Below are 12,652 nucleotides of genomic sequence, written 5' to 3'. Positions count from 1 at the left end.
CAACACCTTTCAATAACAACTCTTAATGTAAAAGCTTTAAATTCCCCAATCAAAAGACACAGACTGGCTGACTGGATTAAAAAGGAGGACCCAACTATATGCTGCCTTCAAGAGACCCACCTCACCCATAAAGATTCACATAGACTAAGAGTGAAAGGATGGAAAAAGATTTACCATGCAAGCAGAAAAGAAAAACGAGCTGGAGTAGCTATTCTTATATCTGACAAAATAGACTTTAAACTAAAAACCATAAAAAGAGACAATGAGGGACACTACGTAATGATAAAAGGACTGATGCATCAAGAAGACATAACAATCATAAATAAGTATGCACCCAATGTTGGAGCAGCCAGATTTATAAAACAAACTCTATTAGACCTGAAGAAGGAAATAGACACTAATACCATAATAGCAGGGGACCTGAACACCCCACTGTCAATATTGGACAAATCATCTAGGCAAAGAATCAGCAGAGAAACACAAGATCTAAACAATACTCTAGACCAATTGGACTTGGCAGATATCTACAGAACATTCCATCCAACAACCTCAGAATATTCATTCTTCTCATCAGCACATGGATCATTCTCTAGGATAGATCACATATTAGGTCACAAATCAAGTCTCAATAAATTCAAAAAAATTGGAATTATCCCATGTATTTTCTCAGACCATAATGGATTAAAACTAGAAATCAATAACAAACGAAACTCTGGAAACTATACAAACACATGGAAATTAAACAGCATTCTACTTAATGACATATGGGTCCAAGAAGAAATCAAGCAGGAAATCAAAAAATTTATTGAAACTAATGAAAATAATGATACATCATACCAAAACCTGTGGGATACTGCAAAAGCAGTATTAAGGGGGAAATTTATTGCATTAAATGCTCACCTCAGAAGAATGGAAAGATGGCAAGTGAACAACCTAACACTTCACCTTAAAGAACTAGAAAAACAAGAACAATCCAAACCTTAAGTTAGCAGATGGAAAGAAATCATTAAGATCAGAGCAAAACTGAATGAAATTGAAACCAAAAAAACAATACAAAAGATCAATGAATCAAAAAGTTGGTTTTTTGAAAAGATAAATAAAATTGACAAACCATTAGCATGGCTAACAAAAAAAAGAAGAGAGAAGACAAATAACAAAAATTAGAAATGAAAAAGGCGATATTACAAGTGATTCATCTGTAATACAAGGAATCATTCGAGACTACTATAAAAAACTATATGCCAACAAATTTGAAAATCTGGAGGAAATGGATAAATTTCTGGACACACACAAGCTCCCAAAACTGAACCATGAAGACGTAGAAAATTTGAACAGACCAATAACAATAAAGGAGATTGAAGCTGTTATCAGAAGGCTCCCAACAAAGAAAAGCCCAGGACCAGACGGATTCACAGCAGAATTTTACCAAACATTCAAAGAGGAATTGACACCGATTCTTTACAAACTATTCCAAAAGATTGAAACGGATGCAAATCTCCCAAACTCATTCTATGAAGCAAACATCATCCTGATACCAAAACCAGGTAAAGATATAACCAAAAAAGAAAACTACAGGCCGATATCCTTGATTGAATATAGATGCAAAAATCCTCACTAAAATACTAGCAAACAGAATACAGCAACACATACGTAAAATTATTCACCACGATCAAGTGGGATTCATCCCAGGGATACAAGGTTGGTTCAACATACGCAAATCAATAAATGTGATACACCATATTAATAAAGTCAAACACAAGGACCATATGATCATCTCTATAGATGCTGAAAAAGCATTTGATAAAGTTCAGCACTCATTCATGACAAAGACCCTCTATAAGTTAGGTATAGAGGGAAAGTATCTCAACATAATATGCCAAACCCACTGCCAATATCATCCTGAATGGGGAAAAGCTGAAAGCTTTTCCTTTAAGAACAGGAACTAGACAAGGATGCCCACTCTCACCACTCCTATTCAACATAGTGTTGGAAGTACTAGCCAGAGCAATCAGAGAAGAGAAGGAAATAAAGGGCATCCAGATTGGAAAAGATGAAGTCAAACTGTCCCTGTTTGCAGATGACATGATCCTATATATCGAACAGCCTAAAACCTCTACAAAAAAACTGTTGGAATTGATAAATGATTTCAGTACAGTAGCAGGATACAAAATCAACACAAAAAAATCAGTAGCATTTCTTTTCTCCAATAGTGAACATGCAGAATGAGAAATCAAGAAAGCCTGCCTATTTACAATAGCCACCAAAAAAATGAAATACTTAGGAATTGAGTTAACTAAGAAGGTGAAAAATCTCTATAATGAGAACTACAAACCACTGCTGAGAGAAATTAGAGAGGATACAAGAAGATGGAAAGATATCCCATGCTCTTGGATTGGAAGAATCAACATAGTGAAAATGTCCATACTACCCAAAGTGATATACAAATTCAATGCAATCCCCATCAAAATTCCAAAGACATTTTTCTCAGAAATGGAAAAAACTATCCAGTCATTTATATGGAACAATAAAAGACCACGCATAGCCAAAGCAATGCTGAGCAAAAAAAATAAAACTGGAGGCATAACACTACCTGACTTTAAGCTATACTACAAAGCTATAATAACCAAAACAGTATGGTACTGGCATAAAAACAGACACACTGATCAATGGAATAGAATAGAGAATCCAGAAATCAACCCACACACTTACTGCCATCTGGTTTTTGACAAAGGCACCAAGCCTATTCACTGGGGAAGGGACTGCCTCTTCAGCAAATGGTGCTGTGATAACTGGATATCCATATGCAGGAGAATGAAACTAGACCCATACCTCTCACCATATACTAAAATCAACTCAAAATGGATTAAGGATTTAAATATACACCCTGAAACAATAAAACTTCTTAAAGAAAACATAGGAGAAACACTTCAGGAAATAGGACTGGACACAGACTTCATGAATACGACCCCAAAAGCACAGGCAACCAAAGGAAAAATAAACAAATGGGATTATATCAAACTAAAAAGCTTCTGCACAGCAAAAGAAACAATTAACAGAGTTAAAAGACAACCAACAGAGTGGGAGAAAATATTTTCAAAATATACATCTGACAAAGGATTAATATCCAGAATATATAAGGAACTCAAACAACTTTACAAGAAGAAAACAAGCAACCCAATTAAAAAATGGGCAAAAGAGCTAAGTAGGCATTTCTCTAAGGAAGATATACAAATGGCCAACAGATATATGAAAAAATGCTCAACATCACTCAGCATCTGGGAAATGCAAATCAAAACCACACTGAGATACCATCTAACCCCAGTTAGGATGGCTAAAATCCAAAAGACTCTGAACGATAAATGCTGGCGAGGTTGCGGAGAAAAAGGAACTCTCATACATTGTTGGTGGGACCGCAAAATGGTGCAGCCTCTATGGAAAATGGTATGGAGGTTCCTCAAACAATGGCAGATAGATCTACCATACGACCCAGCTATCCCACTGTTGGGAATATACCCAAAGGAATGGAAATCATCAAGTCGAAGGTATACCTGTTTCCCAGTGTTCATTGCAGCACTCTTTACAATAGCCAAGAGTTGGAACCAGCCCAAATGTCCATCATCGGATGAGTGGATACGGAAAATGTGGTACATCTACACAATGGAATACTACTCAGCTATAAAAATGAATGAAATACTGCCATTTGCAAAAACATGGATGGACCTGGAGAGAATTATATTAAGTGAAACGAGTCAGGCACAGAAAGAGAAATACCACATGTTCTCACTTATTGGTGGGAGCTAAAAATTAATATATAACTCACACACACACACACACACACACACACACACACACACACACACAAATAAAACCCGGGGGGGGGGAAGATATAACAACCACAATTACTTGAAGTTGATACGACAAGCAAACAGAAAGGACATTGTTGGGTGGGAGGGAGGGGAGGGAGGAGGGAGGGAGGTTTCAGTGATGGGCCACAATAATCAATCACATTGTATATCGACAAAATAAAAATTAAAAAAAGAAAAATAAAATTGGCATGTAATATGCTTGGTGAAGTAGTCTGTAAGTGCTAGGGTAAGCCTCCTAATGTCTCTGAGGCTCCATATTTGCAAAAAGAATCTTGCTTTTGTTTCGGTCACTGGTAATGTGGTAATTTTGTGCTGGTTTTGTTTAGATGTGGTAATGGATTTGAGTTCTTTGCGAACTGTAGTATGCTATATGTGTAATGTATAAAGTTAATAAGCTCACTTTTGTATAGATATTCCTATGGTTTATTTGTACTTTTTATAATATAAGAAGAAAACTATCTTTTTAGGTTAAGCATTGTGGTGAAAATTATAATTTCTATTCTTTTAACTATTAAATATTCTTTTACACAGAAACTTTAATGCTTTTTAAGGTATATGCTTTAACAATATCATGATTATAAAATAGAACAACTTATAGTTTTTGGGTTCTTATAATTCTCTTCACTCTCTACTGTTTGTATTATTGATTGCATTTCATGTTCCTTTAGGTTACTGGAGTTGGCTACAATCAGTTTGGAGAAGTGATTGTTGATGGTGATGTCGTTCATGGATTCTATAACCCATCTGTTAGCAGAATTGTTGAGGTAAGTATTTTATTCTCCAGGAAGGTGTTTTTTTGTATAATGACTTAAGACACAATGATGAGTTCATAGTTAACATGTATTTCTCTTAGGCGGGCTGTGTGTGCAATGATGCTGTAATTAGAAACGATACTTTAATGGGGAAGCCAACAGAAGGAGCCTTAATTGCTCTTGCAATGAAGGTATGTGCCTGATCTCTCTTCTTTGATACATGAGACATTGCCCTTACAGCAGAATGTGAGGCATCATTTTCAGTATTACTGGTTTTTAGGTATTAATGAAGAAAACTCCCAATATTGAATTCTTTTTTTAACTGCCTTTTGGGAACCAGTTTTATTCCTGGAAATATAGAGCATAAAGCTTTTTCAGTATAACCTTATTCCTTAATGTAAGGTAAACCAATGACCAGCGATGGATTTTTCCTTAGGAAGAAATGTTCCTGTGTTTCATAAATTGAGATCTGTGTGTGAAATGCTTTATAAAAGTGTGTAATTGTTGATAGATGCTAACTTCTTTTTAATACTAACTTTTAAATGAGGTAACTTTCTATAGTATTTTCATGTTAAGATATTGATGCAGTCATGGAAAATCAGCTTTTCTTTTCCAGTCTTTCCTTTCCGTCCTTTATTAATTTCTCAAAATGAGTGTATAGTTAAAATTGGTGTTGGGTAGAGGGAATTTTGTTCTCAGTGACCTTTTCATCTGTCCCAATTGATCTCCTCAGTTCTACATTTGATTCAGTGAGAAACCTAACAAAATAAGTGCTCCTACTTTTAAGAGTAGTCTGAGAAAATTTTGAGACTTGTGTGAAGCTGGATGCTTCTACATGAAGTTGGTCAAAATGAGAGCCAATGTAGAATTGTAGGTTTTTATGACATATTTAATTTAATAAAATAAAGTTGACAGTCTTAGAATGTATATGTTTCCTTGACAGAAAGCTACATTTCTTTATCATTTGGTTTCCTTGTAACTAAAATAGCATAATATAGCTTTTTAAAAGATACTGAAAAAATGAATCAGTTATTAAGTATTTCCTGTATTATGCCTAATAAGATATTAACTTCTTTGAGAGAAAGAGTGTGAAATCACCTCCTTATGGTTAGAGACCTCACATTTTAGTTAGGGAGTTAATATTGACATTCTTAGAACCTATAAAAGGCAGACCAAGACAATAAACAGTTAAATCCTAAACACTGAGCCACATGTAAAAACAATGCAAATTCAGAGCTGGGAGTGTGAGCTTTAAAAGATAGAAGGATTTAGATGAGATAAGCTAGGGAAAGAACTAGAGCAAAAGCATAAAGGAACAAATAGCATAGAATGGGTTGTGGCTAATGAGATGGCTCACTTGGATGAAATGAAAGTTATTTGAGTGACCAAGAGAATTGATAAATAGGCTGTATATGGCGGATTTCTGGATGACCTTTGAAAGCCAAGAAGAATTTGAACATGTTTCAGCAGAAAACAAAAAGCAGTAAACTGTAGATATTTAAATAGTTTAAAAATATTTTTGGATATTTGGAAGAAGATGCAAAGGCTACTGGGAGGGAAAACAGCTACATGACATTGGTATTAGTCAGGATATAAAGCAATAGAGGGGTAAAGGACTAGGATGGTAGCAAGAGGCAAGACAGATTTTAGTCCCTAAGAAGTGAGGGATTGAGTCTGACACTTATATTGATAAATAAAAGTACATGCTATTGGTCGGGTACCTTTGTTTGTGTCCTGCTTCCTTGCAGAATTTGAGCTGGTACCGGGATTCATGTAGTCAGTGTTGAAGGTTCGGTTTACATATTGTCCAGATAATGTGCCTTAGACTGTACCTTCACACCCAGGCTTTCGTGCTGGAAATGTATGCTGCTGTTTTGGGAAGTACAGTATTTATAGATGGAGCATTTGAAAAATAATCCAGGTATCTATAGCTAACCTAGCTATACGTTCTTTGTTTGGATATTTGGAAGATGATCCTTGTTCTTTTTTAAAGGAGAATATAGCCACATGTTGGTAAGAATTAACTTTCTTTTTGTGCCACATAGATGGGTCTTGATGGTCTTCAACAGGACTATATCAGAAAAGCTGAATACCCGTTTAGCTCAGAGCAAAAGTGGATGGCCGTTAAGTGTGTACACCGAACACAGCAGGTATCCATCTGTTTAAAGAGTACTTACATTCTCTTTAGCTTAGATGACTGTTTTTTCATTTACTATCCACCTTTAGATTTAAACATTTAAAATTATTGTATATAATAAAGACCTGTTGCTTTGAAGTGTGTAATTCATAGTATACTCATCTCTTGTTATTCCCATGTTCTCTTTGATACACTTTCCTTATAGAATCCACGCGTAGAGATATATTCAATTTTGCTGTGTGAGCAAACAACTTAAATGAGTTGTAGCCTGGTCTCAGCCTCCTAGAGCATTTGACATCAGGTTTTCTCAACATTTTTGTTCTTTTCTCTTTTTTTTGGTGGCTGGCTGGCCTTAGGGATCTGAACCCATGACCTTGGTGTTAGAAGGCTACACTCTAACCAACCAAGCTAACCAGCCAGCACCCTGAACATTTTTTTTGTTCTTGCTAGCAGTTTATTACAGGTTTCTGAAGGCATGTCTTGTGCAAACAAAACCACATTACTTTGTGTAAGTGTGGTTCCCAAGTGTGTGTAATTCATGTTGATTGATCCATTTTACAAACTGACAAAATGACATGTAATGATATTTCGAGCTACCATCTTGTTTCTGGGTGCTTTAGAAACTTTTACGTAGTGTAATAAGAGTTCTCATTTATCTACAGTGTATATTTATTATATCACTTATAGTTGCTATTACCAGTTTGATGCTTGAACTTACTTTGTTCTTAAAATATACATATTAGTTATTTTTATACTTCCTTTACTAGGAATGAATAATTGGTTATGTGTTTTCACCTGAGAGAAAACACTTTGAACCCAATTACATCTCTGTAGACAACGAACGAGTGAGAGGATTTCCTTCACCTGTAATAAATAGGAAATATATTGGTTTTAGAAGAAAGGCCAGTTTGGCCAACATTGAAATTCTGAGTAGAAGTCTGCCAGGAACTCTGTTCTTGATGGGCAAAAAAACTCCTGGGAAGAGGGACAATTGGAAACAAAACTATAGAAATAAAATACCTTGCACTTTAAACTTTATAATGCATAGCTTTCAAAAATTGCATTAAATTTAGATAATTTTCATCTGATGTTCTTTGACTATGTAGTTATATGGCAAGAATATGTATATGGCTTTTTTTGATGACTCTACAACATTTTGTAAGTCATCAAATAGTACTTCAAGATAATGTGGCTCATGTAGTGTTTAATGATTTTACTTTTAAGCAATTTTGAGTCTAACCTTACCAAAGTTTTACAGTGGAAGACTGAATCTTCTCAGTTGTGGGAGTGGGGGACAGGAAGTGGCAGGATATAAGTTTGGAAACATTTGTGTAATTCTTATTTCCATTTGCTGACCTGAAGAGTTCCTCTTACAAAACTAAACCCAAACCTACACATGTGACTTAGGATCTAGAAGAGGTCAGCATGACAGATAGGGGTAACTAACTAATTTAAAAGTAATTCCAGTGGCTCAAATAGTTTGTTTTTAGAGGACTTTCATTTACATATGACAATATACATTTACCTCTACTCTTTCCTTGGAACCTGCCAAAATCACAAAGAATTAAAAATATAAATTCATAAAGAGAAAATATGGGAAAGACTCAGGGTGCCAGGTACATTTGAGGGCAGGGAGTAAGGCATAAGCCTAAAAACAGGGGAGAAGGTTGAAATTCTGAGTAAAAAACCAGTAGAACTTCTCTAAGTGCCTTTTCTGCTTCTTTAGGCCAGGCATTAGTCCTGCTTTACTTACTCCTGTAGAATATCAGAAATCAGATCTTAGGGACAAGAGTAGAGGGCAAGATTAAAGCTTAAGACTGAAAATAGAATGATTAAAGAGAAGTCATTGTCCTGAATGGTAAGCCTCTAGTCCTTAACTCCATTTGTCTCTCAGAATGCATACTACATACAGGTAGTCATCTACCAACCCTCATTCCCTAAGTCAGAAGATTGAAGAGTTTTAGAAAATCTGACTCCTACCAGGGAGGTTCCAACAGTAAGGGGCATGCCTAACCAAGCTCTATGTTCACTGGAAAAGCTAACCTATGCCTGGGCTTCATCTCATCACCCATAGTGATGTCCATCAGTTAATTAGCTTTGCCAATGCCAATGTAGCTTCTAGTCCTTTAATTGCTTCATTTGTGAATATAAGTGGACAGGCAGGGATTTTTAAGTACTTGGGGAACGTCTTTAGTATGAAAGACAGACCAAACAGAAATGAGTCTCAGAGACAGAAAGACAGTGCTGGATGCTGAAGAAAATTTCCAAAGACCGTAAAAGATGACAACAAAATACTTCTAATAGAATGCTTATCAAATAAATTCAAGAAAGTAGAACAGAAAGTCAGAGGTGTGCAGTATAAAACTTGTGTACCTTATGGTAAGAAAATCAGAAAATAAATACAGGAGATCAGGCATCCACCTAATACTGGTAAGCAGGAAGAGAGACCAGAAAATGGGAAGATTTTTATCAAAAAACGCTAGAATATTTTCCAGAATGGGAAGACTTCAGTTTCTAGAATAAAATGGCCCACCATCTGCTCAGCACAAGTATGTTAAAGGGGGATGGGTGAGGGGATATAAACACAAAGCCCATAATTAAGAAATTCGAGGGCCGAACCTGTGGCTCACTCGGGAGAGTGCGGCGTTGGGAGTGCAGCGGCGCAGGGAACACTGAGGCTGCAGGTTCGGATCCTATGTAGGGATGGCTGTGCGCTCGCTGGCTGAGTGCCGTGCGGGCGACACCAAGCCAAGGGTTCCGATCCCCTTACCGGTCACAATAAAAAAAAAAAAGAAAGAAATTCGAGGATGCTTGGAGAAGGGGAATTTAAAAACCTTCCAGAGATTTTTGGAATGGGAAGAGAGATTATATAAAAAGGTTTAGGTGAGGGAGGAATCATATAAAAAGGTTTAAGAAAGTAGCTTCTTTTTTTACTTTTCTACTGCAACACTAGACACTGCAGGCTGGGAGATAATAGAGCAAAGTCTTCAAAATGAAAGGAAATTTGTTTTTAGCTAAACTTATATTATGTGAGGATAGAAGAAAAATCTATGTCCCATAGCACACACCCTTTATTAGAAAGATACTAATAGATAATAAACCAAGGAAAAGGAAGACTTAGAGTCCAGTGAGGATAGAGGTGAAGGGAAGTTTCTGTGTGCCTGTGGTGCGGTAGGCCTAGAAATCAGCCAACTCAAATTAGAAAAAGAAAGGAGAAGACTAAAGGAGGGAAGTCCTCAGTAAAAATGTGAGAGTAATTAGCTTACTATTTGATAATGTGAACAACATAACAAGAAGGGTTTTATATTACATTGGAGAATTTGGGAAGAATGAATTATAGGTATAAAGAAAACTAAGCAAATAAAGAGATAGTTGTCAACTTTATAAAAGGTAAAACTTGAACAGGAAAAGAAGTATCATTTGATCTGTCAGAATAGCCATGGAAACAACATCATGCCTTCCGGTTCCCTCCCCAGCCCCACATATCTGCTCACTGTAGTTCCACTTGGGAATCCAGGCAGATGGAAGCTCCATTTCAGTGTGAACACTCACTGTCTCAGCAGGGATGGAGGAATAGTAAATTATGCACTGGTCTCTAAATTTCCTTGTGGAAATGACACAAGTATTTCTCGTATTTATTGGCCAAACCAAGTCACACCTTACCTCTGGGGTGAGGGCGACAGCAAGGAAATACATTCCTACCTGCGAGGGAACTGGAATGTGTGTGAGCTGCTGTAATCATGACCACACTTGGCTTAGCAGTGAGGAGTGATAATATAAATAGAATGCTGACAAATTTTGCTTTAACTATCATAAAGATGGGGAAGGAGGAACATGTAGTGAGGGTGGTCAGATTAACATCTGTCACAATAAACAATGTGTACCATTGATAATTGAAGGAGTAGCAATATAAATGTGTTAAAACATGGGGATAAATACCAAAGAAAACAGCTAAAAGAGTTTTTGCCTCTGTGAAGTAAGGCTATATGCTGAGAAGGGTTGGGCAGGGGACTGCAGTTTTTCAATGTAGGCTTTCAAATATTACTTTCACTAATAGAAAGTCTCACAATACGCATAATAACAAGGCAGTTGTGGAAATTAAGTGGGATCATAGATAAATAGAAAGGTGTAGATATAGATACACAGCTAATAGAGTAGCTAATACTTGCCTGAACCATTGTTTGTGAGCTGATATTAGATCTCTTTTCTTTTTCTGTTATGTTGTATCAAGCCTCTTCCCAAATTTCAGAGTGCCTAATTTGGGGCTTAGTATACAGCATTGCCTTCAATGTGTGGGATGGTGGGACAGATGTCATTTTCTATAGAAAGTGCACATAGCTCCCACATATGAATTTTTAATCTTTACAGTTCAAATGCCACTCAGAGCCTTAGGGTTAAGAACTTCCCTGGGGATAATGAGAAATGCATGCCACTTGTTTTTGGACTCCAATGGCAGATATGTACAATTTAAAATTAAACTTATATTTGGTATGTTTTTCTTCTTAGGACAGACCAGAGATTTGCTTTATGAAAGGTGCTTATGAACAGGTGATTAAGTACTGTACTACATACCACAGCAAAGGGCAGACCTTGACACTTACTCAGCAGCAGAAAGATCTGTACCAACAAGAGAAAGCACATATGGGCTCAGCAGGACTCAGAGGTAAGGCCATTTCAGCCTAATCCCCTGGAGTGGAAAAGTGGAGCCTTCTTTTAATTGCAGATGAATTTATGCTTCAGATCTGAGCTGTCCAACTCTATTCCAGGCTTCGTAGAATCCTTGCCATTTCTGAGGTATTGTTTTAGTTGGTTAACTGGCTTAAGAATTAAGAATGCAGTAAAATATGAAATCTTTGGTTTTTACAGACCTGCAGTGCTCTCTGAGTAGGTGATAGAAATTTTATTTTAAACACATTTTCTTATGAGAAGGGAAGTGTAGATCAGGGTAAAAAGATATTACTCTTTCCTTTTCTGTCACTGTATTGTATTTGTTAATAGAACTAAAAACTCACCTAAATATTGAATTCTTAAGCCTCCAATTTGTCCTTTAAACTAAGGTGATTGCTGACTTGATCCTTATTTGCTGTCTTCCTTCCTTGCCGTTCACCAGGGTGGTAAAGAAGTGCCCAGATACTGCTTATGTATGTGCTGCTGACTGAACGGTGATGGTGAGAGAGTCTGGTGGGCACACACACATTAGGACACCTCTCCTAGGGATTGGATTGGAGGGGCAGGGGTTGGGGGGGTCATACCTGGTTCTTACCTTCTGGATAGTCATCCGGCTTGTACGGAATATGTGTAGTTATGTAGTCTCTCAAGGAAATTGGAAGAGTTGGCTTCCTGAATTTTATTATTTTGATGAAATGGAAGTCAAACACTGGAATTCCTTGATGAGAGGAACACAAGTTATATGAAAAATGTCCTTATTCATGGTTCACTTAAGCAAGGGCTTTCTTTGTGTTTAAAATATTTGGATAGATGTGGGGAATTCTGTTCTTATAATAAGCTAAGTTTGGAAAAGTGTTCTCATGGGCAGAGAATACCACCCCAGCCTGCTGACGTGCTTTATGCTCTTGCCTCTCTGGAACCCCTGCACCAGCTCGCAGGATCCTGAGTCAGGTCCCTACATTTGTCCTCCCCAAAGCTTGGTGTTTCTCCTCTGGGATATGGGATGTATTGTGGTAATACTAACACCTCATCCTTTATCTCCAGGGAAATGGGAGGTGGGGCCTCCTGGCTGAGAAATTGATTTGCAAGTTGATCTATTTTAATATGAAAAGGAAAAGTTTTAAAAGAAAAATAACTTTTTCTTCTCTCCTTCCCCTCTATAATGTGAGAGACTTTGATGGCAGGTTCCCGAGTTTCTAGGGTTTCTTCCCTTTGGCCTGAATCCTGAA

General features: G+C 36.9%; 1 protein-coding gene across 1 annotated transcript in view; it reads left to right on the top strand.

The window, feature by feature from the left end:
• Nucleotides 1–12,652, top strand: part of ATP2C1 (ATPase secretory pathway Ca2+ transporting 1) — a 124,148-nt gene that overhangs the window by 69,879 nt on the left and 41,617 nt on the right. Inside the window, exons 15-18 of the mRNA XM_063115361.1 lie at nucleotides 4,535–4,630; nucleotides 4,720–4,809; nucleotides 6,664–6,768; nucleotides 11,262–11,418. Of these exons, the coding sequence (XP_062971431.1) occupies nucleotides 4,535–4,630; nucleotides 4,720–4,809; nucleotides 6,664–6,768; nucleotides 11,262–11,418 (448 nt within the window). The remainder of the gene's footprint in view (nucleotides 1–4,534; nucleotides 4,631–4,719; nucleotides 4,810–6,663; nucleotides 6,769–11,261; nucleotides 11,419–12,652) is intronic.

Source organism: Cynocephalus volans, chromosome 11, assembly GCF_027409185.1.
Source record: "Cynocephalus volans isolate mCynVol1 chromosome 11, mCynVol1.pri, whole genome shotgun sequence".
In the NCBI taxonomy this organism is placed as follows: Eukaryota; Metazoa; Chordata; class Mammalia; order Dermoptera; family Cynocephalidae; genus Cynocephalus; species Cynocephalus volans.
The sequence above is the reverse complement of the archived record's forward strand: the minus strand, read 5'-3'. Positions and strand labels throughout refer to the sequence as shown.